The 26,889-nt window shown below is 37.7% G+C and overlaps 2 protein-coding genes across 2 annotated transcripts; both read right to left on the bottom strand.

Annotated features, from left to right (window-relative positions):
- Positions 1-5,325: 5,325 nt before the first annotated feature.
- LOC122644884 (protein FAR1-RELATED SEQUENCE 5-like) lies at positions 5,326-6,645 on the bottom strand. Its single transcript, XM_043838252.1, has one exon. It carries the CDS (start codon positions 6,643-6,645, stop codon positions 5,326-5,328), a length of 1,320 nt encoding a protein of 439 aa, XP_043694187.1.
- Positions 6,646-18,977: 12,332 nt separating this feature from the next.
- LOC122644640 (ubiquinol oxidase 2, mitochondrial-like) lies at positions 18,978-21,675 on the bottom strand. Its single transcript, XM_043838020.1, has 4 exons — positions 21,319-21,675; positions 21,055-21,183; positions 19,175-19,663; positions 18,978-19,060 (listed from the first exon to the last, which is right to left on the bottom strand). The coding sequence occupies exons 1-4, from the start codon at positions 21,673-21,675 to the stop codon at positions 19,001-19,003; spliced, it is 1,035 nt and encodes a 344-aa protein (XP_043693955.1). The 3' UTR covers positions 18,978-19,000.
- Between the last annotated feature and the right edge of the window lie 5,214 nt (positions 21,676-26,889).

Genomic DNA, 26,889 nt, shown 5'->3' with positions numbered 1-26,889 from the left:
GTTACAGAAGCTACATTTGTCGGATTAAACTACCTTTACAAATAAATCTACAGTTACTTTTGGACCAGCTTTACAAATAAATCTACAGTTACTTTTCATCATGCTTGTATTTTTACAAGCTGGTCCAAAACCTGGCTTGTTTTTATATTTGGTCTATACATATGGTTGTACACACATGCTTTAAAATAACTGTTTTTATTTGTTTTATGGTACCCACATGCATAAAAATAACTGTATTTTTATCCGTTCTATACATATGCTTGTACACATATGCTTTATTACATATAGGTATCACAGATACTGCTTTGTTACACAGGGCTGAGGTTAACAGGGGTTTAGTTAATTTGAACTTCAGCTCATCTTGTTGCTATTGTTGTACAGTGCTCTTTTCGTGAATGAATATGAACAATAACATTTTCTGTTATTTTTCAAGAAACATTAACTGGGACTTTGGCTAGTTTAGTTTTGGACCAGCTTTTCTTTATAGTAATTGGGGATTTTTTAATTCTCTGTTTGGATATCTGACCCTTTCCCCTGTTGTCCAAGATGTGGGATTTGTGTATTTTCTATTTGGATATCTTACCCTTTCCCCTGCTGTCAAAGATGTGGGATTTGTTAATTTTCTTTTTGGATATCTGACCCTTTCCCCTATTGTCAAAGATGTGGGATTTGTGTATTTTTTGTTTGGATATCATACCCTTTCCCCTGCTGTCAGCAATGTGGGATTTGTTAATTTTTTTTTTTTTGGATATCTGACCCTTTCCCCTGCTGTCAAAGATGTGGGATTTGTTTGTGACTTGCCTTTATTCAGAGGGTGTATGACTGTTGGCAAGAGTTTAGGGTGTATGTTTTATTTTCATACCATGCTAACAATTATGTTTGGATGTTTGCCTTTTTTGTAGCAGTGTGTATTGGGTTTTCTTTAACAATCATTCTTGTGGTCTTAGTTGAGTGTTTCAATGGCAAGAATAAGATGTCGTATAATGAGAAAAGCAAATAGGGCACCGCGAGTTGGGGTTAATAGGACTGCTCCTAATCTAGTCCTTGTAACAGTAATCAGGCGTTGGCGTTTTCACAAGCAAATGCAGCTGCGACAACTTGCTATGGCAGCTGAAGGAGCTGTTCGTGATCCACCTGGACCAGCAATTCCAGCACTTGCTCCACCTGTGCAGCACCTGCTCCACCAGTTGCAGCACCGGCTCCACCAGTTCCACCTTTCAATGGTGGTGATTCGTATGAAAATCTGATTGTGGTAGACGATCTACCAGATTCCCTAGTTTCTGTTTGCTATCTGTTGTCTTCTGATGAAGAAGTTGATGAGGAGATTGAAATGGAAGAAGAAAATGATGATGAAGAACATGAGCCAGATGAAGATTACTCGGTAGAAGAAGATACAGAGGAAGACATGGATTGATAGACTTGTGTTTGGGTTGGCTTTTTTGTTATTTTTTGATAGAATGAAAGTGGAAGTATATACTTGTGGTTTTTGAAAGTGGTTGTTTGAACAATTGTTTTTTTGTTTGATCATGGGTTAGCTTGTTTCAGTAACCATTGTTCTGTTTTGAATATTTTGTGATTGTACATATTTTCTGCCGTCTTTGGAACAAGACAAGTGGATGGGGTATGGTTGTAATGATCGGTTGTACAGAGACTGTTTAAAAGCTCTCCATGTTTCGAATGCAATTACTATGTTTATATTTGCATCAGTACGGTTAGCTAGAACTTCTTTCCCTCTTTCGTTTTCTTTGGTTTCATTCCTTGTTATTCCCTCTGCAATCGGTCTAGAGTTTCAACGTAGCTTTGGTTATCATCTTTCCTGCCTCATTCCATCCTTCTAAAAATCCATATTTGCTGAATCTGGGTGAAGCATGAAAATAAGGGTTCCATCATCCGTGTGATTTCATGTTCTTGTCTTTCTTATGGAGGACTATCGATCATTATATAGAAAATTTTTATGGGGGTTTTAACTTGATTTAATAGTTTTTGTATCTTCATCGTTCAATCCAATTGAAATTTGGATCCTCAAGTCACAACGTTTCTCTTTCTTTCTCGTATGCTTTCGCTTATGATTCAAGATTATTTGGGTTTCTTTCCTTTTTTTCCTGGTAAAACAAAACTGAAGAAAAAATAAAGGGGTTAAACGTGCAAGAGGGTGGTTTTTTTTAGGGAGAAATGGCCACGAATTTCGCTTTCTATGGGATTATTGGAAGAGGGTAGAGGATGGTACACAGAGGTTGCAGCGGTGGTGGGGCGGTGGTTAAGGAAGAAGACGAAAGAATAAGAGGAAGAAATAGTGGTGGGTCCCATTATGTTAGAAAAATATTAAAAAAATAAAATATGATTAATTGAAGGGTAAAACTGTCATTTAAATTTTATACTTAATGCCATCCACTCAAGCATCCATTTAGGGGTTGTGGCTATATAATTTAGAAATACAGGGGTCGTTCTGTATTTAATACAAACCTCAAGTGGTGGCAGTATAATTTTCCCTTGGGTTTAATTGTAACAGAATTGGCCATGGGAGAGACACTAGCATTGGCACCACACCTTCTAAAAGGGACACAGATGTTGGCTTCAGTCTTTCATGTATTGGACAGGAAGACAGTGGCTGCAGGGGATGTTGGAGAGGAAGTGACAAGAGTGAAGGGTACAACAGAATTGAAGGATGTTGAATTCAGTTACCCTTTGAACTTATAAAACCTTAAAGAATGGGCAAATCATGAAAAGGTTTAACAAATAAGCCTAATTAACCTTACCAGTACCAGTAAGTAATTAAGATGCATCAACTGTTGCATCTTAAAGAAGCATTATTTAAGATGCATCAACCCTTTGACTCAGTGATGTTTCTAGGCATTTTGTTGGAGAGTAAGACCCTTGTTTTTCTCAACCTACTCAACCATAGCAAGTTCTTGCACCTCAATGGGAGAGAAATGAAGTATGAAATTTTGTCAACCTACTCATAGTGAGAGGGCTTGCTAGCTACCTCCATTATGGATGTGAAATTTTATTTAAAAAAAAAAACAAAGAAATACGTGTTTGCAATTGCTCAATATTCTCACATACTACAAACATTAACGCAAGTTGATCCAGATCGTAGGAGTAAATATGGGTGTGAATGGCAATGAAATGATTCAAATCAACCCTGAAGAAATAATAGTTTTTTTAGACACACCTCAAACATCGTCAAAATATCAACCTATCCCCCTTGACACGTATTGGACATTTTGAACTCATTGTTGAAATGTCCATTTTACCCACCTAGTTATTTAAATACAAAAATTCTCAATCCATCTACTTCCTCTCTTCTACCTCCCATTCATGATGTACGAACTGAATAAATTTACATAAGCAAAAAAAAGTTCTTGCTTTTACCACATCAATAGCTAAGTTGGAAGAAAAAACAAGTTCTTGCTTTGATGTCTCCATAGTACATACTCAACTTCCACCCATTTTTTTAGGTCTTGCACACTTCCTTCAGACGAAAGTTCACCAAATAGACCTGTAGAAGCCAAACAGTAATTAATTTTTTTTTTTTTGGTTCAAGAAGAAAATATTTCGAGATTGTACAGAGTTTGAGACCTCCAATACCAATAAGCAAAAAGGAAACACCATTACTCAATTTTATCATTCATACTGGAACTTATCAAGGTGTTGTCAGTTCACATGTATCTGTTTCAAATTCCATCACTTAATCAGCAAACCATTTACATTTGGGATCAACAGATGCATAATTAACAAAAATTTTCCAATGACTCACCATAATCCTTAACAAAATTTGTAGAATGACAAAAAAATTGTCAGTATAAAATAGCAGGTTCTACATGACAATGAAGGGTTTAGTCAATAACGAGCCAGGTTGTTATAACAAATATATTATTACAAAATTAACAATACTCAACACAACATTGCATATAACATAAAAGTTTTACCATTCAAATCTATTTGCAAAGATTGGTTGCTTCCTTGTGTATTATCCCCCAAGGTATCTATTTACACAGCTCGATTCATGCCTTGTGAATTTTTCCCTCTGGTCTATATTTGCAAAGTTCGGTTGCTTCCTTTTCTATTATCCCCCAATGTATCTATTTGTGAAGACAGATTCCTGTCTTGTATATTAACCCCTAAGGTTCCCATAGTAACCTAAAAATACATTGTATAAAAACATATATAGTTTAGATAACACTATTGACTATTTAAATATAATGTTCAAAGCAATATATGTCTACATAAAATAAGGAAATCATTATCAGAGGACAATTTTGAATGTTGTGACCTATACCACGACAGCTAGAACAATGGTAACCCCTTCTCTGAATAAATGTTTCAATGCCACCCCGCATACGGCATAATCTCGGCCTCCCCCTTGTCAACGACGTTCGTAATGGATCATTTATTCTTGGTCGGACTATAGCTGAAGGTCCCACATTACAACTTGTAGAAGGCACAGTTGGTTGCAAGTTCTGAACTTGTAATAACCTTTCATTCAATATTTTTAAAGCTACCTCTAAACTCTCTTGGGAAACAGATCCTTCCATGGCAAATTTATTGGCGAGGTCTTGTAAAAGCCATACTGGTTGTTGTGGCTGTCCTTCAGATATTTCAGACACAGATATAGATGGGATGTTACTGAATCGGACAGCTTTGGTCCACCTATGCATGATATACTTCGAGGGAATCTAAGATCTGTCTGTTATCACGTATATCTTAAGTATATGTCTGCACAATATACCTTTGTTATTGAAGAACTTGCATCCACAAATTGTAACATCAGTTTCATGATTATCCAACACATATTGCATATCAATTTCTCCATTCCCATCTCTCTTAAAGACCTTGTACCTCTTCTCTATAATTTCTTTATCATATTGAATTGCTTCCAAACCAAAACATGCATACCACTCTTTTCAAAACACCTTGAACACCTTTGCCGTATAAACATTAGCGGCTTGTTGCTCGATTCTGTGAGCTATAGCACAAGTAAGGCTTGAGGTGATGCAGATAGCATCTTCCCTCGCTTCTCTTCCTCTTCTTTTCTTTATAGCTTCTTCATAGTGAGTAACAAATTCATTTAGAAGCCCTTAAAATACTTATTCATTGACTCCCCCCTCTGTGTCGTAGTCGTACCAGTAAAAAAGATTTCACGATAGTAACACGGCACCCAATATTGACATATCCTGAACTGCTTCTTTAACCATACATGATCCTGTAAATTAAAACTCTGTAGCATGCTCTGCCAACTCTCCTCAAATTCAAGTGGTGTATTAGAACCATAGATACACCTCCTATAAACTGACCTTAAATCAGGGAATTTGTTGTACAATGGTCTCATGTGTTGTAATCTGTGTTTCTCCAAATGCCATCCACTGATCCACATAGCCGATGGACAGTCGATGGAAACACATGCTTAATTGCTCTCATTATACTAGGGTCTTGATCAGTAAAGATTGCTTTTGACTGTATAATTTGCATTGCTTGAAGCCATGTCCTACATAGCCATACAAATGATTCTTTTGTCTCATCAGCCATTAGGCCACAATCCAAAAGTGTACATTGCATATGGTGATTAACACTAGTAAAAGGAGCAAATGAGAACTTATACTTATTTTTTTTATAAGTGGTGTCAAATACAATAACATCACCAAAAATCTTATATTGTTCCCGTGCTCTACCATCCACCCAAAAAAGCCCATTAAGTTGTTGCTCTTCATTGATACGGATATCATAATAAAACCCTACATCTGATGCCCTTTTACTCTCCAAATACATAATTGTTTGTTCACAATCTAACCCTATGCATTTCCTTCGCTTTGACCTTAGTAGATTCAGACAAAATGCATCACTTATACCAGCAAACTGCTCACCACCAGCAAAATCTTTTACAATTCTCATTATTAGTGAAGCTGGTATCCCACACTTATGGAATCGTTCTATAAGGTCAACTATACCTCTATGCTTTTTCTGACGTGATCTAAGTCTGAAAGTCTCATTCTTGTCCACCAACAAATGGTTGTGCTCCTTTACAAATTTATCCACCACCCACAATCCATTATTACTCTTTATCTTTAATAGAGCCCTACAATTAGTTTTCTTTGTCACACGAGGCTGGTAATCCACCTTTCTCCGTTTGTCATATATTTTCTCACATTGATTTGAACACACATAGTATCTTGCTACTATTTCTGTATCTAACTTTGACCGATCAACCCTGTATTTCCTAACTGAAAGCCCAAACTCCTTGGCATAATTGTTATAATGTTCATATGCCTCATCATCAGTCTGGAATACCATGCCAATAGTGGGTTCCAAGTCATTAACATTGGTATTGGTACTCATGACTGCCATACTCTCATCCCCATCTAAGCTCAAATCCACAGCTTCTTCATTATCAACCTCATCGACTAAATCATTCTCAGAAGATGTGTTGTTATCATCATTATCTGCACTTTGAGAATTAACCCAGTCTTCATCATCTGAACTTGTACCATCATGACCATCATCACCCACTCCATTCAATGTATTGTCACTGTCACTACCATCACTACCATCATTTAGGACATCACTTGACCCAATGTCATTTCTATCTGACACATAGTTTTCCCCATCAAGAAAATCATTGAATGTGTACTTTAATTCATTCAAGTCCATTTCAACACAATTATGAACAATCCTGCAAGAGTCTTACCATGTGTACAAACATAAGGAAAACATAACTAAATTAAGACAAAATGTATTTTAACAATCAAGATAGCCTCCCATTTCAACCAAAAATGTTCTAATTTCAGTATGTAAGTTGAAGAGAACTTACTTCAACAAAAAATAATTGGAACATGAAGATAAAACATGTTCACATTAGTTTACCCCCCATCAATTCACATGCAACATTCCACCCATTAAAGCCTCATTTAAAACAGGGGATGGTGACAGATTTGGAGAATTTAGAATTAAACACACCAACTAATTGCCATAAAAAGAAAAGTCATACTTTGCTCACTGGAACCACAATAAATTCTCTAATTTTTGCAAGGAATAATTATAATTGCAGCTTAACAGGCTTTGAAGTGGCAACAAAAAGGTGGAGAAAGCCTAATTTTATGATATAGAAGGGGGAAAATTGCCCAAGTTGCGAGTTCTAGTATTGCATTCCAACAGATTCTATGGTCCCATCAATCAGTACTCTCCAACTTCTTCTAATGAATTCCTAATGCTGCAAATCATGGATCTATCTTCCAATAAATTTACAGGTAATTTGCCAGCTGAATATTTTCGAACCTTGTGGGCATCAATGCTAAATAATGGATACAAATCAGAACCACAGTATATTGGAAATGCCTACTATAGAGACTCGGTGACAATCATGAACAAAGGGCAAGAAATGGAACTTAGCCGGCCATCAACAAAAGTTATCGGAGACCTATCACTTCTGTTTATAAACTTCTCTCACAATAACTTAGCCGGCCAAATCCCATAATCGATCCAGAGACATGGCACAACTTGACTGTGATATATATAGACAGAAAGCGAACAACACAAGAGGTCATACCTGCTACTGAGATATCTCTATCTCCGCCGACGCCGGTGAGTATCGACCAAATAGGTAGATGGAAACGCCGGTAGTATCGACTAAATGGGTATATGGAAACGCCGGTGAGTATCGACCAAATGGGTAAATGGAAACGCCGATGAGAACTTCAATCTCGTTTTACTCAGGTAGGGTGTTTTGGGTTTTGAAAGTTTTTAGGAGAGGGGTCATTGTGGAACTCCAATTAATTCAAGGTTAAGTCATTTTACCCTGGGAGGGTATGTTTGGGTTTTGAAAGTCTTTGGTATAGGGGTGATTTTGGAACTCAAATTAAATCAACTTTTTAGTATAGGGATGATTTTGGAACTCCAATTAAATCAAGGTTAAAGTAAACCGGTAGCTTATGGTATGACCGCCAGTAGAAGGTCATAGCTCATATCTCATTACCGCCAGTAGCAGGTTTCCATTAAATTCTAAAGTCAATACAATCAACGGTTTAGATTTCATTCAAATAAATTAAACGGCTAAGATTAAAGCGTTGCGTTTATCGTTGAGTTTAAGAAACATACCCTTAGCGCTGCGACCACCCACTCTAAAAAATAAATAAATAAATTTCTGGCACGACCACGACAGGAGCCAAAATTGAACGTTGGCCATCGTCGTGTGGGATACATTGTAGAATAATCAACTTTGATGTTCAATTATCATGATCCTAGTTTCTGCTAAAGCTCTCGGTTCTTTTAGGTAGGGCAAGAGATCGTGATGTGGCTGCAACATGGAGTCAAGGAGAATGTCCATAAGAGCATTAACATAGATGTGATTTATTATTTCATAAATATAGAATAGTATTAGGACAATTATTTCTCATTTTGTAAAATGGAAAAATGATTTTTTTCTTTCAAGAGATGAAAGTTTATTAAAAAAAAATGTCTAGAAAAGCTCATGGTTTTATTTAGTGTATTTTATCGGATCAGGTATCTGTTATCTTGGAAATCGATGCAATATGCATCGGATAGTGTTACCCACTAATTTTCATTAAAAAAATCAGGTTTTTGGATAGTTTAATCCCTTACTTGTACTGTTCCACCAATGTGGAATCGTCCAAGTATCGGGATCGATTGTTGGTGATACCTATATGTATCGCCCGATACGAGCTATCTAATACTGATACCTCAAACAATGATTACGACTAAGAGAAAGAAAATGTATAAGAAAATAGGGTGGTTGAAGACACCAAACATGGGACCAAAAAAATTTAGAGTTACCCTTTGCCAAAAAAGTGGGCCTCCCTAACATTAAAGGTGTCAAAAGACTCAAAACCATACCGAGGAATCTCATAAGGGTATAATAGGAAATTAACTTGAGAGACCTTGAGGAATTAAAAATTATGCCACTTCAACATTTTTTTTTATTTTTTTTGGTAATGGAAAATGTCATTGCAAAGGGGGGCAAGAGGCGCACAAGGCGTCCTGATTACATAAGTCCAAGAGCCAAGGAGTGGAATTTGGCCAATCTATCTTACTTGCCAAAGATAGAGCCTTTCTAGCTAGAGAGTCAACGACAACATTCGCTTATCTAGGAATCCAACTAATGGATGATATAGATAAGCTATTCATCAAACTCTAATGTCGTTAATTACATTAGCAGCAGAGCTCGGAATAGGAATGGTGTCGTCCAGGAGCTAGGACACAAGGGAAGAGTTATCCACCTCAATCATCAGATGCACAACCCCAGCTTCGACGGCACTTCAACATTGCGCATTAGGAAATGGGTAAGTTGAATTTTCTAGCTCATTTGAGAAGTTTGACAAAGTGCAGAGAAATATTGGAGAAGGATTTGAGAACTTTGAAGAAGGTGTTGAGCATGTTTCAATCTTTTGATTTGAAAGAGTTTTTGAGTGATTGAAGGTTCAAATAGAGTAAGGATTCAAATTTCTAGCTGTATTTTGGAGTTTGGAGTTCAAGAGAGCAAGGTCATGGATTGAAGAGAAAAAAAAAGGACAAGTTCTTCCCGTATTTCAATTTGGTTTCATTATGGGTTATCTACTTTTGATTTTGGTTGATGCAATGGAGATGTTTTGTATGCTAGATCATAGCTTGCATGTGAGGTTTGCACTTGAGAGAAAAGAGGATTTGAGGTTTCATTCTCAGCAACTCAGGTTTTGAAAGAGCAGTTTTAAGAACAAGGTAAGGTTAATTTCAATTTATTTGATTTAGAATTGATGAATGATTTAGAGGTTCAGTTGAAGCTTCAACGACAGATTTTGACCTGGGAAAGAGTTCTATTGTATGGATTTTTGGGCTGAATGTGTTTGGGTTCGTCGTTATGGGAAACCCTTCTGAAGAAACCCCATCCAAATTGGATTTTAGCTTCTGGCAGACTGACCCCGTTCATTCCGAATGACTTATCTTCCTCATTTGATGTCTAAATGAACTGATTTTAGTGGGGTTTGAAAGTAGACTCGTTTAGCTTCATTTTATGAAGAAATAGGTTTTTTTCCAGTTCTGCTTGGAAGAGGGTTAAAATCCTATTGAAAGGGCTGGGAGCCGTGGTAAGAGTCTCCGTGAAGCGGCTAGCCCGACAGAGTTTGGAGGCTAACCGATTGAGTAATCGGAGGGCATTGCTTGCCTCTGAAACTAAAAAGGTTCCTTGGAAAAGGTTTTCGGCGAGGTTGCAGGAGAGGTTGGCTAGGGATCTAGCGAGGCCGAACCAACCCTGTTTGGGTGGTTTTGCCTGTTTTGAAGGGCTAGACATAATGGGCCTTGGGGATTTGACTTCCTAAAGGTTTATTACCCATTTTTGGGTTGGTTTTTTTTTTTTTTTTTTTTTAATGAAAAGGAGAAAATATATTACTAAATAGATGGCAAATAAGTACATTGTTCGTACATACAAGGAAGCGATTGTTTCGCTGCTACCTTAGCCTTTGATTTTAGCTAAGTCAGAATTCTATCATTAGTTATGTTTCGAAAAGTAATATCCAATGACAACTCCAAAATCAACAAAAAAAGAGTTAGAAAATCATAGGGCCAGGGAGATCAGGATGGAATTGGAAGAAGTCCAGGCAAAGAGTTGTCAGAACACCAACCTTCTTTTAGTAATTCACACCTCTCTTCATTGCAAGAATTAACTCGTTAATTATCCTAGTCAGCTCTAGTTCCAAAACGTGGGAATTTTTAATAAAACCTACATAGACCAAAATGAATTTGCCATCTAATAAAATGCCAAAGGCCCAACCAGAAGAGTTTACGTCTCTAGAGTCAACCCTTGTGCATAACAAAACAGGAAATTCTAAAATAGGTAAATCAAGCATGGTAGAAAAAAACAAGTACTCCTCATCAGAATCAGTTACACACGGGGCCGAAATTGGGATAGGGGACATATTAAGATTCTGCAACCAAATTGTGACCTTTCTTAAAAGCATGAAAATGTTAGGTTTAATAGACTTAAAACATAAGTTGTTCCTAGCTTCCCAAATACAATAGCAAGTAATAATGAACGCAGAAAAAAACCAATTTAGAGTGGATTTATCAAGCCTTCGAGAGAGAAAGGTGGATATGCAGAATTGTGTTCCATAGAGGGGTGGGTGAAAAATTTGGTTCTCAATCCCAAAGAGCCAGCTACCCAGATATGTTTAACCCAATCACGAAGAAGATATGCCAGATGGTCTCATTACAGGTGCCACAGAGAGCATAAGTGGGGTTGACCTGAATCCATTTTGAAACAATATTCTTACTGGAATCCTTGCATTTAATACAAGCCAAAAAAACATTTTAAGCTTAGGATGCAAATTAAGAACCCGTTTGGTAACACTTCTGTTTCTTGTTTTTGGTGTTTTTCTGTGCTATTGGCACAGAAAAATGGAATCTGCTGTTTGGATGCATCGATCTGTTTTTCTGTATTAGTGAAACACACCGACCAAAAAGAATACACAAAACAGGAAATGTCGAACGTGTAAAACCTTGTTTCTGCACTTCTGAAACACTTCAAATGAAACAAAAGAGGGACAAATTGAGAACTTGTGCCCGATAATTTCGAGCTCCTCCTCTCCAAGCTTCACAACCATCGTCTTCCCAACGAAACCCAGCGAAGCCATCTCCAAGGTCGATCGAACCTCCATTTTTTAATATCTTCCAAACTCTCTAAGGCTGATCGAAGTGCCACAGTTCTTTACCGTCTGCGAACTCAGGTAAAAGCAAGCTTCACTCTGTGGAAAAACGAAGAGAGGAATTCCTGAGTTCTTCTGCCTCTCGCTTCACCTTTGCTCGAATGATTTGCGCCTCCTCCATCTTCTAGGGTTCCTCATCTTCTAGGCTCAACAGAGGATGATTTGGTGAACCTGAAGAAGCCCTTTATAGCTAGAGCAAAAGATGTCATTGAAGCTCTGTGCGCAAACTGATTTGGGGAACAGGTGATTTTGCAAATAACTGATTTCGCAAATTTGATCTCTCTCTTTATGTCCCTCTGTGTGCAAACTGATTTTGTAAATCTGAGGTCCTCCCTACTGATTTTTCAAACTGAAACCCTAAACTGCTAGTATGTTGTTCAAATCCAACCCATTTTATGATACTCCTTCAAGGTAGCTTCTCACTTTTCAGACCAATTTTGTAAACTATTTTTTTTTTAAATTTTCCCTTCTCTGTTTTGCATTGCAGAGAAAAAGTGTGGAATTCTTTTGTTTTGATTATATTGTTCAGCTTTTGGATTGAAAGTGCTCCAAGAAAACAATTTCATACATAGAGATTCAAAACCACAGGTATATTTCTTCACAGCCTTCTATTTGTGGGTTGATTTTGTATTTATTGTGCTATATTTTGTATTCTGTAATCTATATTATTTTCAGTTTTCTTAATCAGTATTTATCCCTTCCTTGACAGGTTAATTGGAAGAGTTCATTTTCTGTTTGGTTTCTTTCTTTTCCTTATCTGATTAGGTTTGATCTACATTATTTAATAAATTCTGGTTGGATTAGACTACTAAGGATTAAGGTATAACTGCATTTAAGGCCTCCAGGTCATCACATTGGTTTGAAGTTAATACCAGTTCAATATTTTCTGAATTCTTCTGCTGTGGATTCAGTAGGATACCTGGTTGATTCTGGGTGAAGCTTAGGTGGATTCCTAACCCATTTTATCCTTCTATCTTCCTATCAAGTTACATGTTAGATCTGAATTCTACCATACTTTGTGACTATTGATTCTAGTAAATTTCTCAGATCTATTGAACCTGATCTGAGAGTTTGGTGTCTATTGTCCATTGAACCTCTAGTCCCTTATTGCAATTGTGCAAGTGATATTGCAAAAGTAAGGTTCCCTGTATAAATTGATTTTGCTTCTCTCCCCCCTCTCTCTCCCCCCCCCCCCCCCCCCAACAGTCCCTCTTCTTCTTTGGACAGCAAAACTCAAGATCTTTATTGGAGGACCCACTTCCTAACTGATACAATGAAATAATTAATGAACTGAACAGTCTGTTTTCCAGCAGTATCCTCTCATGTAATCATATGAGTGCCCTATAAGATTCCCTCCTAGCCCAGAACAGTTTACTCATGGACCTATAATTGGTTATTTGCTGCATTTTAATGACTATGTGGCGATTAATATCATCTGTTTGTACACTAAAATGCCAAGGTTCTCATCCTTCTCTAATCCCCCAATTTCAACTTTCCTTTGCTTTTGATGGATTACCTAGTGATTATTTTCCTCTTACATTCATCCACCCAATAACTAACTCTTGAACCTGCTAGGTGTGGTGTGTGTATTTCTATCTAATGTTGTTACTGGGTTGCTGGCCATGTGGCTACGAGTGTGCTTGGTTGAGGTCCATGTGGCCTCAGTCAAAGCTATCAAAGGGAAGAGAAAAAGTAAAGAAGAAAATGAAAGAAGAAGAGTAGAATGGGAAGAAGAAGTTGAAGGAGACAAAATAGAAGAGGAGTTGCAGGCAGAGATGGAGAGTGGGAGCTGCTACCCTGTTGCAGCAGGGCTGGAGGTCAGCTTCCCTCTTTCCTCTCCATGTGTGTTGTGATTCGGTGGTGGTTGGGGTGCTTTGTGGCCCCAGCCATTACCAAGTAAAAAAGACGACTAAAGAAAAGAAAAGAAAAGAAACGAAAAAGAAGAAGAGGTAAATGATGATGGTGTTTGTATTTGTCTTTATTTCCTGTCCAGGTGTTTGTGGATATGTGTGTGTGATTGGGTGTGTGTATGTGACTGTTGTGTGTGTGTGTGGCTGGGGGGGGGGGGGGCGAAGGTGCTTGGTTGAGGTCCATGTGGCCTCAGCCATAGCTATAGGAAGAAAGAAAAGAAAGAAAAGAAAAAAGAAAGGAAAAAAAGAAAAGGAAAATAACAAGGACCGTTTTGTGGGTTGTGTAGGTGGTGGATTTGCCATGAAAGCAAGGGATTATGGAATGGCACCTAACCATTTAAAGTCATCAGGTGTGGTTTGGTTTTCTATCCACTTAAAATCTGTGTTCTAGAAACTCTTCAACATATTGTAGAAGGGGCAGCAAGGGGTGGGTGAGCGTGTAGCAAGTAAGGTCTATGTTGGTGTTGATAATCTCAGCCATAGGGAAGGAATTAAAAAAACTGTTCTCAATATGTAAGGAACAAGGGAGAGTTTAAAGGACTTGGGAAGATTGAACTCTGATTTGGAGATCCAAGGACAGAATGAACTTTATTTTTTATTATCACTTTTTGTTCTTGCTTATATTGTTCTTGAAATTGACATCACATTGTAGTGACCTATTTGTAAATGATTTCTTTTTCATTAGCACCCCATTGATGTTATGTTTGTAGTTCAATGAGGTTTGGATTTCATTTGAATCTGTTTCATTAGATTTGGTTTAGGTTTGGGTTACTTGTAAACTTCAAACTCTTCTTGTTGGTTCTTTATCTCAAATTGGTAGAGCATTGGAACATGCGCATGCCTCAAACATGTTCTAAGGGAATGGTGGTTCGAATCCACCAAGATCCTTTTTGCATAGTCATACATGATCATGGTGGATGGTTTCATCTTAATTATAAGTAAGTTTAGTCAAGAAATGGCATTTTTGTAATAATTCATTAATTTGGTTAAAGGTGTTTTAGAACAGGTTTTACCCAATGGAGTTGTGTTGTTTTTTTGTTCTAAAAACATTTCTGGAATAAGTTTACCAAACACCATTTTAGAGCCCAGAAATCTATTTCCAACACAGAAACAGAAAAAAATGATAAAGGTCAAAAACACATGTTCTGGAACAGAAGCGTTACCAAATGGGCTCTAAGTTTCCAAAAAAACTTCCACCAATTGAAAGAAGATAAATCATGATTAGGGGAGTGAGAATTGAGAAAATTGGCCGCTCTTTTAGTGTTAAACCGGCCATCCATGGCAAGGGTGCACCACCATGAGTCACACGTATCAGAAAGAGGTATGAATGAAATAGCATGTACAAAACCTAGGACAAGCAGTTTGAGCCGATCACAATTCCAATTGAGGTTATTGGAAAGGAAAGAGCAAACCTTATCAGGATGAGATCTATGAGAAGTATCCCCCTGGATAGTAAATCCAGGGATGGATGGGATCCACGGATCCATCCAAAAGTAGGTGTCCAGACCATTCCCAATTTTCCTAAAACTAAAAGCCTTTAGAGATCTAATAATTTTAGTTATGCTATTCTTGGTCTAGGGTCCCTTTTTAGAAACTGTTTTGGGATAAAAAAGGGAGATATGGGGGAATTAACGGGCTTTTAGGACCCAAGCCCCCAGGGTATTTTCGTTTGTCAAAAGTCTCAACCCAGTTTCAGTAGAAGAGCCTCATTATGAATTCTGGCTCTTCTGAAACTAAGACCACTCTCAGCCAAAGGCCGACAAATTTTCTTCCAAGAGACAAGAGAAGATTTCTTGTGATTCTCAGTGCCCCCATTCCAAAAATTAAGACATATAGAATCAATTTTCCTACAAACAGAATTAGGAAAATAAAAACAATTCATGAGATAAGCAGGTAAAGATCCAAGTACGGATTTAATGAGCACACCACTGCAAATGAGAGAAAGCTAGCTTTCCAAGAAGATAATCTAGAATTCATCCTGTTTACCAGAGGAGAAAGGCATTTAGTTCGAGATCTGGGAGGGAATAATTTAGTTCCAAGGTCAACAGTCTCTTTAGACATCTCTAGAATGCCTAACAAAGAAGAAAGATGATTTCTTTCAGTCACAGGAACGTTTTTGCTAAATGAATCCCACTTTTGGAAAAATTTATCTCCTGTCCTGAGAGATCAGAAATAAATCAAGGATAGCCTTAATAGTTGAGAGATCCTCAGGCACAGCTCTGCAAAAAATGAGAATATCATCAGCAAATAAAAGATGAGATATCTCAAGGGTATTTCTAGCAACTTTTATTCTTTGAAACAAGATCAGCTCTCTGTAAGCCGACATGAGACGCGATAGGACCTCCATGCTCGAGATGAATAAATAAGGGCTGAGGGGACATCCCTGTTGGATACCCTGGAACCCTTGAACAGACCAAAGGGGCTCCCATTAAGTTCAATGGAAAAAGAAGAGGTGGTGATTAAAGCAATAATAAGATTGCACCATCTATCCCCAAAGCTAAGAAATTTGAAAATGGATGAAAGGAAGGACCATTCAATCCTATCATAGGATTTAGACATGTCAATTTTTTTGCAACATAACTCAACTTATCTTTTTTGTGATTAAGAAAATGGAAAATTTCTTGTGCAATGATAATGTTGCTAGAAATCTGACGACCTGCCACAAAAGCAGCCTGGCAGGGAAAAATGAACAGTGGGAGATAGGTCTTTAGCCGATTAGCAATAATCGTATAGCTTATTGTGAACAGGTTAATAGATCTAAAATCACAAAGCTTGTCCGCATTATAAATTTTGGGAATGAGACAAATCGGAGTGTGGTTAACGCTCTGGGGGAGGTTGAAGGTAGTGAAGAAATTGACAACATAGGAAAATAATTCATTCTTTACCACATCCAAGAAATTTTGAAAAAAAAACTGGCTTGGAACCCATCAATCCTAGGAGCTTTGAACAGGTCCATAAAAAACACAGTTTTTTTAACTTCCTCCAGAGAAGGGGGTCGCAAAGAAAATTAAGCTGAGATGATGGGACCACATTCGGGAAAAGACATTCGTCGAAATTAGCATCCAAAGGGTTGGAGGATGTGAAAACCTGTTGCAAATGATCAGCAAAAGCATTAGCAATCATTAAGGGATTGGTGTGGGCGATTAGATTCATATTGGGACTATGATGGGAGAGGTCCTATAGGAAATATTATATAAAGAGAGTTAGGTCCCCCCTCTAGCCCATCACAATTATTATTCTCAATCTGAAGAGGGAGTGCATTCTGGAAAGAGAGAGAGATATTCAGTGTTCATCATCCCTATTGCATATGATATTCTCATCAAGCCAGTGATCCTTGGGAATAGAGGGGAAGCACCTTGGTCTTTTCTTTTCCGCTGCTATTATAACTATGGATTCGAAACAAGATTAGTGGTTCTACCTTTAACCCTTTATTATTTGTTTATTTGTGTTCTTGAATGGCCTATGAAGATCCTGTTTATTTGGTTTCTATCCTTATTAGGGATAAATAATCTAACATCTTGGCTTACAAATCAAGAAAATCAAGAATGACACCTACATTCATCAAAGTAAATATGCCAAGGAGTTGCTTAAGAAATATGGAATTGATATCTCTAAACCAATAGCTACTCCAATAATGTAGAACACACATTTGGAGAAAGATGAAAATGGTAAACCTTTTGATCCACAATTATACCGAAGTATGATTGGAAGTTTGCTTTATCTACCATAGATAACCACTGCAGTCTTCCGTCTAATCTTCTGTAAATGTACGAGAGTGGTGAGACTAGGTCTTCCTCAGACGGACGCAGACATGGTCTTTTGTGACCAACTTCCATGCATATTCAAGCGTGGTTTTCGCGAGTCCCTACAGTTGCGGTTTTCTATGACTGTCATACGGTCTTCAATGCGATAGTATTTAATGCTACGTGGATAAAAAACTGAAAGGTTTTTGACTCATTATTAATAACCACTTGGACTGTGACCACTCGAGTGGAACTCTTAAACATCTTCATCAATGTTGAGGAGCTCCAATAGCTAGTTTCTTGAAAATTTTAGGTTGAATATTGAAGACTGAAATTGATTAGTGTTTACAACTGTTTTGAAGGTCAGCTAGTCTCTCACGTACATAAAAGTGAAATTCAAAAGTGCGAAGGATAAGCTGAGCTAGACTCTAATGGTTTGTTTGTTTACCTATAAAAGGAAGGAACCACTTGATGTCAAGGAATCAATCAATACAATCTACAACAAAACAGGAAGTTTTGTGATCAAACTTCGTTGTCTACATCCTTTTAAGAAGTTACTGTGTGACTGTGCTTAAAAGGCTTCATCATCTTGAGAAGAAGGGCTGAAACCAGAGCTACAACGTGTTCAAGTTCTAAAAAAAACGCATCTTGTATTTATCAAACTGAGCTTAAAGTATCATAGTCACCAAGCTTGTAGAAAAAAGCCATTTTGCTATAAAGAGACATCTACGTGGCTTGAGAAGAAATCCTTGATCTGTGTGAATTGGGTGGAAATCCTTGACTAGGATGGTTTAGGTGCTCAACTTGAAAAAGTGGTCGAGTTGGTGTAAGGACTTCATTCTTACCTGGAAAAATAATCATTTAGTGGATAAATCCTTGCTCGTGATCAAGGTAGTGGATATAGGACACATTGGTTTGAACCACTCCAAAATCATTGTGTGCTTATTGTCTCTCCTTATCTCTCCCTCTTGCACTTTTCTCTACAACAAGCAAATAATCAACTAATAGTATCCTTGATGACACTCTTTACATGTTTGTTATTTGTTTATAATTGGATGAATTGTGTGATGATCTTAAGATTAATTTTGGATGTGTTTTGTTATTTTTGTTTTCTTTAAATTAGTCATATTCCACTTCACATTCTGTTGTGTTACACTCGATCCTATAGGTCAGTATATATAAAAAGGATAGAATATATAGTACCTCAGCTCATGAACTTGTAGTTAAGGCTAGGACTACCAAACTCGTATGGATGTAATTGCCAATGTCTCAGATTTATTCTCCTTCATTTAGTTTATGTTCCTATCAAAAAAAGAAAAAAAAAAAATAATAAAGGATGCATAAAATGTGAAAAAAAAAAATTTGTTTGATATAACCTTTATCCCAATGTTCTTACATTAATCAAAAGGACATTTGGAAACCAAAAAGTAAAATTAAGTAAAGGGTAGTAGTGATGAAGTAATAAAAAACAATATTTATTGATTAATATATATTACAAGTAGTTGTAGATAAAAAATAAAAAAAAAAACCCTCGTATCAGAGTCATAGTTTGTTGGAAAAGAGTACTATTCTTCAAGATCTCCCTAAATAAATAATTTACAATAAAAATTTTTGCTTGTAATTTTTTTTTTGTTTTTTCCTGTTATCCCTCCATTGCAAGACTTTAGTGATAGCCAAGTGGAGCAGGGGCTTGCTTCAGCTCATGTCCTTGATAGTGTATGTCCTGTGATTAACCAAACCAATCAAAACAAATCATTTGTTAGTCACTTTGAATCACAAATATACCTACGCATAACCATTCAGATAGATGCATGCCACGTGTGTACAAGATCCTTACCGATGCATAATGGTTAACGTCACGATGATGCGCCTCATCGGCCCTCACGACCAACACGACATCACGGAGTGTGGAGTCAGGTGGCATCTGCCAGTAATCGATGGCGATAGCAGGTGCTGGTACATTCTCAATATTACCTTTGTCAAGTTCCTTCAAGAACTCGGTGTACGAGTGAATTGCTTCTTCTTCCAAATATCCTACGACTCGGTGAGCGAACTTAGGCGAGATCATGTAACCCAAGAAGTAAGCATTGAAGAACACTCCTTGAACTGTGAAGACAAGAGCTCGTTCGTACCACCTTGGCTGAGAAACCTCCATGAATGTCAAGAGATGCATTCGCTCGTTCTCTGCTTCTTCTAAAAGAGCTCTAATCCATCCTCCGCTGTGTTCGAATCGCCTAAGAGATTTGCAGTGCAAAAGCATTCCTCCAACCATGCCTGGCACGGCTGCCACTGTTTCAAGCATCATAGCCCGACAACCGTATCGTGTCTGTAGTAAGAAAAAGCTCAAGTTTAGAAATATATTTGACTCGGAAATCGGAATGAAGCTCATCCGAGTCAAGCATCAAGTCGTTATTACCCAATTAGCACGCAAGGAAACCGTGGAAAATTATACATCGTGCACTCAAGCATGTGAATTGTCTACCAAGAAAATGACAAAATACATCTTTTGACTTTTTTTGTTGATCGATAAGATGAAATTTTCATTCTCCCACTATTTAGGGTTATGTGGACTGTGGACACAACTACAAATAACATGTAACACAAATATGAGCGGTTGGGAGTTGGGATTCTGGCACAAAAGAGTTCACGGTGTGACACCGGTATCGGTCACCGTCGATACCTATCAATATTGATTGATATGAATCGATCATATTGGACCGGATCCGACAATTTTGTCTACGAAGATTTTGATCTCTATTTTTTACTATTTTTCTCTGCCTAACTGGATCTAGAATCTAGATCCTCTATTGCCGAGCTGGCCCAACTGCTGTACTACATAGACACAGCAAGACACAAAATGATAGAAAAGGATCCTGTGCATCCGGGCAGTCGAGCTGCATGTGCAGTACTAGGCTTAAGGCAGCGCATTTTGACCGCCTTACCCCTGATCGTGTAAGGTGCTTAGGCAGGGGGTAAGGAGATGAAAGTGCGAGAATAGTGTCGGGGTTGAGATATTTTGGGTCCAGAGAATGGGTTAGGATTGGAAATTTTTTACCCCAAGTCAAGGTCAGGCCGGTTGGGTCACAGTTGAAGTTTTGGGTTGGGTTGAGTTTGATCCAATTCGATCTTATCTTTTTTTTTCTTTCTATTCTTTCTTTCTATGCATACAAGCCATCTAGATGGACATTCTCGTATGTGAAACTGAGCTGAACCCCTTTATTTGAACATGGAAATTTTTAGAATTCCTTCTCTGTTAAAGTTAAGCATGCGATTGGACACTTTGGAGTAGGGGTGCAAGTTTGGCCCTGACGGTCTGAGCCCACCCTAAGCCCAAACAGGGCCAGGGATGAGATATTCTGGCCTTGGGTCAAGGCCGGGCCAGGTTAGGGTTGAAGCCTTGGGCTAAGCCTAGCCCAACCCAATCGGACCCTATCTTCTTCTTGCTATTCTTTCTTCTTATTCGTCTTATTTTTTCTTCTTCTTCTTCCCAGCCTAACCAGCCCATGTATCTCCCTTCCTTTATAAATAACTTTCATTTTACTCTCGGCATGTCAGATGCCGCACAAATGAAATTCAATCACTCTTTTGAATTCCACCAGCGTGGCATCTGACGTACATGAATGGGCTGAACCATTCTCATCTTATCTTTCTGTGTCCAACCTTGTGATCTATGTATAAATGTAAAAAAAAACAAATGTAAAGAGCGACCCACCATACCTGGAAAAAGAGATCAGTTGGGTATCGGAGAACCTTGACAGTCCAGTAAGCTGATTTATCCAAGAACGTAGTTGGGGCATGGTGCTTGTTCAGATCGATCGAAACATTCGCTTTGTACGTATCCCATGGCTTCAGAACCAATAAAAAAATAATTAATTTTTATAATTAAATAAAATAATTGAAATAACTAAAATACCCATTCTCTCCATTTTTCTTGGAACGAAGGACCACAAAAAAATAAGAGAAGCAGAGAACTAAACATACCCTGAAGCAGGTCCACTTCCAATCCGTGCCATCCTCCTTAGTAATCTTAGAAGGAGCTGTGCCCCAGTAGCTAGTGATCGACTTCTCCTCCGGTTCACCTCCGGCAGAAACGGTTTTCACTTCTTTTTCTTCCCCTTCTTTATTCAAGGCCAATGTACTTCCATGGCGTACTCCAATTACTGGGAACCTGATCCAGGCTACTCTGGTTCGAACTGGCACAATCGTTGTTGTTGTGCGGAAGAAAGTAGAAGTCCCGGTAAAAATTTCAGTAGCCGGTTCACCAAGGGTTGCCGTGGAAAAGAGCCGTGGTCCAAACTGCTTAACCAGCTGACCGGCCATCCTGGAAACCTTCAACATCTCAGAGCAACAAAGAGCTAAAAAAAAGAAACGATATGAAGGAAACGGTAAGAATAAAGATATTGGAAACGTCTCAGGCGAGCTATTTGGAATTTTGTTTTGAAGACTACAATTGTTTAAGGTACTGACGAGCGTTTATATAGCTTGAGCCGTGAGGATTGCTTCTCCGGTTAGCCGCACGTGATATTTCGGTAACGCGGCTTTGAAATTATATGGCTGACACATGGCAGATACATATTAGTCAGACGGGAATCTTGCTTAGTCGCCGTCGATATCTTAGACTATAAAAAATTTATTTATGAACCCACTTAAAAGACCACGATAATTACCCCTGTGAGAGAAGAGGACAGGAGTCACGGGACTCTATTATGCCCATGCCAGCCGGCAAATTGTCCTGCTTTTTCGTAATTTTTAATATTTTCCTATTAAAGTTAGACTTTGAAGATTCACAAACAAAAAACAAAAAAAAAACTGACGTGGATACATCGAATATGCAAAGGTAGCTTGCACTTAAAAAATGAAAAATAAAAAGGTAGAGGTTGCAAGACTACATTTAAAAAATAAACAAATAAATTTCCGGCACGACCATGACAGGAACCAAAATTGAATGTTGGCCATCGTCGTGTGGGATACATTATAGAATAATCAACTTTGATGTTCTGTTATCTTGATCGTAGTTTTTGCTAAAGTTCTCGGTTCTTTTAGGTAGGGCAAGAGATCGTGATGTAGCTGTAGCGTGGGGTCAATGAGAGTGCACACAAGAGCATTAACATAGATGTAATTTTTTATTTCATAAATAGAGAATAATATAAGGGTAATTATTTCTCATTTTGTAAAGTAGAAAAATGATTTTTTTTTTTCAAGCGATGAAATTTTATTTAAAAAATAACCTCTAGAAAAGCTCATGGTTTTAATTAGTGCATTTTATCGGATCAAGTATCGGTTATCTTGGAAATCGATGCAATATGGATCGGATAGTGTTACCCACTAATTTTCATAAAAAAAATCAGGTTTTTGGATAGTTTAATCCTTTATTTGTACTGTTCCACTAATGTGGGATCGTCTAAGTATCGGGATCGATTGTTGGTGATACCTATACGTATCACCCAATACGAGCTATCTAATATTGATACCTCAAACAATGGCTACGACTAAAAGAAAGAAAATGTATAAGAAAATAGGGTGGTTGAAGACACCTAACATGAAACCAAAAAAATTTAGAGTTACCCTTTGCCAAAAAAGTAGGCCTCCCTAACATTAAAGGTGTCATAAGACTCAAAACCATACCGAGGAATCTCATAAGGGTATAATTGAAAGTTAAATTGAGAGACCTTGAGGAATTACAAATTATACCACTTCAACATTTTTTTTTTTGTAATGGAAAATATCATTGCAAAGGGGGGCAAGAGGCTCATAAGGCGCACAAGGCGTCCTGATTACATTAGTCCAGGAGCCAAGGAGTGGAATTTGGCCAATCTATTTTACTTGCCAAAGATAGGGCCTTCCTGGCTAGAGAGTCAGCAACAACATTCGCTTCTCTAGGAATCCAACTAATGGATGATACAGACAAGTTCATCAAACTCTAATTTCCTTAATTACATTAGTAGCAGAGCTCAGAACAGGAATGGTGTCGTCCAGGAGCAAGGACACAAGGTAAGAGTTATCCACGTCAATCATCAGATGCACGACCCTTGCTTCAACGGCACTTCAACATTGTGCACTAAGAAATGTGTAAGTTGAAATTTCTAGCTCATTTGAGAAATTTGACAAAGTGTAGAGAAATATTGGGGAAGGATTTGAGAACTTTGAAGCAGGTGTTTAGCATGTTTCAATCTTTTGATTTGAAAGAGTTTTTGAGTGATTGAAGGTTCAAATAGATTTCTAGCTGTATATATGAAGTTTGGAGTTCAACAGAGCAAGTTCATGGATTGAAGAGAAGAAAAAAAGACAAGTTCTTCCCGTATTTCAATTTGGTTTCGTTATGGATTATCTACTTTTGATTTTGGTTGATGCAATGGAGATGTTTTGTATGCTAGATCATAGCTTGCATGTGAGGTTTGCACTTGAGAGAAAAGAGGATCTGAGGTTTCATTCTCAGCAACTCAGGTTTTGAAAGCGCAGTTTTAAGAACAAGGTAAGGTTAATTTCAATTTATTTGATTTAGAATTGATGAATGATTTAGAGGTTCAGTTGAAGCTTCAATGACAGATTTTGACTTAGGAAAGAGTTCTATTGTATGGATTTTTGGGTTGAATGTGTTTGGGTTCGCCGTTATTGGAAACCCTTTTGAAGGTAGACTGACCCTTGTTCATTCCGAATGATTATCTTCCTCATTTGATGTCTAAATGAACTGATTTTAGTGGGGTTTGAAAGTAGACTCATTTAGCTTCATTTTATGAAGAAATAGGTTTTTTCTAGTTCTGCTTGGAAGAGGGTCAAAATCCTATTGAAAGGGCTGAGAGCCGTGGTAAGAGTCTTCGCAAAGCGGCTAGCCCGGCAGAGTTTGGAGGCTAACCGGTTGAGTAATCGGAGGACATTAATTGCCTATGGAACTAAAAAGGTTCCTTGGCAAAGGCTTTCAGCGAGGTTGCAAGAGAGGTTGGCTAGGGATTCGACGAAGCTGGATCAACGCTGTTTGGGCGGTTTTGCCTATTTTGAAGAGCTGGACATAATGGGCCTGGAGGATTTGACTTCCTTAAGGTTTATGACCCATTTTTGGGTTGGGTTTATCTTTTGTTTTTTTAAATGAAAAGGAGAAAATATATTACTAAATAGATGGCAAATAAGTACATTGTTCGTACATACAAGGAAGCGATTGTTTCACTGCTACCTTAGCCTTTGATTTTAGCTAAGTCAGAATCCTATCATTAGTTATGTTTCGGAAAGTAATATCCATTGACAATTCCGAAATCTGCAAAAAAAGAGTTAGAAGATCATAGGGCCAGGGAGATCGGGATGGAGTTGGAAGAAGTCCAAGCAAAGAGTTGTTAGAACACCAAACTTCTTTCAGCTGCACACCTCTCTTTAGTGCAAGAATTAACCAGTTAATTATCCCAGTCAGCTTTGGTTCCAAAACGTGGGAATCTTTAATGAATCCTGCATTGACCAAAATGAATTTGCCATCTAACAAAATGCCAAAGGCCCGACCAGAAGAGTTAGGTCTCTGGAGTCAACCCCTACGCATAACAAAATAGGAAATTCTAAAATAGGTAAATCAGGCATGGTAGAAAAAAAACCAAGTCCTCCTCATCAGAATTAGTTACACATGGGGCCGAAATTGGGGTAGGGGATATATTAAGATCCTGCAACCAAATTGTGACCTTTCTTAAAAGCATGAAAGGGTTGGGTTTAATAGACTTAAAACATAAGTTGTTCCTAGCTTCCCAAATACAGTAGCAAGTAATAATGAACACAGAAAAAAACCAACTCAAAGTGGATTTATCAAGCCTTCGAGAGAGAAAGGTGGATATGCAGAATTGTGTTCCATAGAGGGGTGGGTGAGAAATTTGGTTCTCAATCCCAAAGGGCCAGCTACCTAGATATGTTTAACCCAATCACAGGAGAAGAAGGTATGCCAGATGGTCTCATTACAAGTGCCACGAAGAGCATAAGTGGGGTCGACCTAAAACCATTTCGAAACAATATCCTTACTGGAATGCATTTAGTATACGCCAAAAAAACATTTTAAACTTAGGATGCAAATTAAGGCTCTGTATGGTAATGCTTCTGTTTTTTTTTTTTTTTTTTTTGTGTGTATTTGGATCCGGCACACTTTTATGTGTTTCTGTGTTTTGAGCATTTCTGGGTCCTGAAATGCTGTATGGTAACCCTAAAAAAAAAACGTTTCTGAAGTTTAGAAGAAACAGAAATCTGTATGAGTCACACTTAACAGAATCGTTTTTATTGTTTACCAAAAATTACGTAATTGCCACCTACACCATGGCTTTTTAAGAAAAAAAAAAAACAAACAGGCTTCTTTTTTGCAGCTAGCAAATATGATTGCCTCATATCTCCACTGACAATCACCCCTCCCTGAGTTAATTGACCCCCTGCAATGCAACCATGAGGTCAGTATTCTGCTCAACTTACCACAATGAAGAACACAAAATGAACACTTGGATTCATTGGCCTCCAAATTCCAAGCCTCACCCAATCGATCAGTATTTTGCTCACCTAATAAGCAAACATTGTATGATACTCATGATTTCTTAACTGACTATACTATGAATAGTTGAATAAACAAGGTCTTGGTGGATTTGAACCACCATTCCCTTGAAACATGCTCATGTTCCAAGTGCTCTACCAATTTGAGCTAAAGACCCAACAAGTGAAATTTACAAGTAACCATGAGACCATACCACAAACCATACTTTAATGATAATACCCAATGGGGACCTTGCCACAACCCTTCCTAATGTTCTCACATGTATTGAACAAAACAAGAGATCATGTAACAAAACGAGAAAAAAAAAATTGAAGAGGAAAATCAAAATCAATTGTTTCTTCATTAGGTAACAAGTTAAAAGGCTCACACTGAGAAGATATCAATAACTATTCAAAAAAGAAACCAAAACCAGAAATGACATCAATGAGATAATTTCCTCCATAGAATAATTAGAATTATTTTCACCTTCCCATAATGATTTGATAAAAAATGAACTATGTGAAACTATGAATTATTTGATAAAAGACCACAGCTAAATAACAGTTTATGCACCTAAATAGATGCATGTAGCAGGCTTCCACTGACAACCACATGGAGATACTAGCATAAACCACAAATTTAGATAGACATTAATGATTAATATAATGTTTACACCCCAAGACATACGTGTGCATACAAGTAGAAACAAAAAACCATAACCCAAGGCCAGTTTGCATAGGAGTCCATTTCCAACTATTAGCTCAGAAACAAACCATATTTTCTTGCATCAGACCAACCTACACATGCACTGTTTCTGAGATGTTCTTCATGAAGATTAGCAGATATGCTAGGAACATAGATTTGAAATAAACTTACAGCTGCAAGACCAATGACAGGTTGAACAGTAGGCATTCCTTGCCTCAAGTTGGCAGCAAGCCCAATGACAGGTGGATCCGTATGCATTTCCTTTCGAGCATTAGCTGAACTACCAATGACATGATGATCAGTAGGAAATTCGTTCTGTATATTATCGAGTTCTTCCCTAGATTTAATCCAACTCAAGCATACAA

The sequence above is a fragment of the Telopea speciosissima genome, chromosome 11 (genome assembly GCF_018873765.1).
Source record: "Telopea speciosissima isolate NSW1024214 ecotype Mountain lineage chromosome 11, Tspe_v1, whole genome shotgun sequence".
Lineage (NCBI taxonomy): Eukaryota > Viridiplantae > Streptophyta > Magnoliopsida > Proteales > Proteaceae > Telopea > Telopea speciosissima.
The sequence above is the reverse complement of the archived record's forward strand: the minus strand, read 5'-3'. Positions and strand labels throughout refer to the sequence as shown.

Bases quoted from the DNA above. Each gene is read 5' to 3' on its own strand.
- LOC122644884 (XM_043838252.1), bottom strand. From the start codon at position 6,645: ATGGACTTGAATGAATTAAAGTACACATTCAATGATTTTCTTGATGGG.
- LOC122644640 (XM_043838020.1), bottom strand. From the start codon at position 21,675: ATGTTGAAGGTTTCCAGGATGGCCGGTCAGCTGGTTAAGCAGTTTGGA. The intron at 19,664-21,054 runs GTATGGTGGGTC...TTCTTACTACAG, and splicing joins CAACTGATCTCTTTTTCCAG to ACACGATACGGTTGTCGGGC. The intron at 19,061-19,174 runs GTAAGGATCTTG...GGTTAATCACAG, and splicing joins ACGTTAACCATTATGCATCG to GACATACACTATCAAGGACA.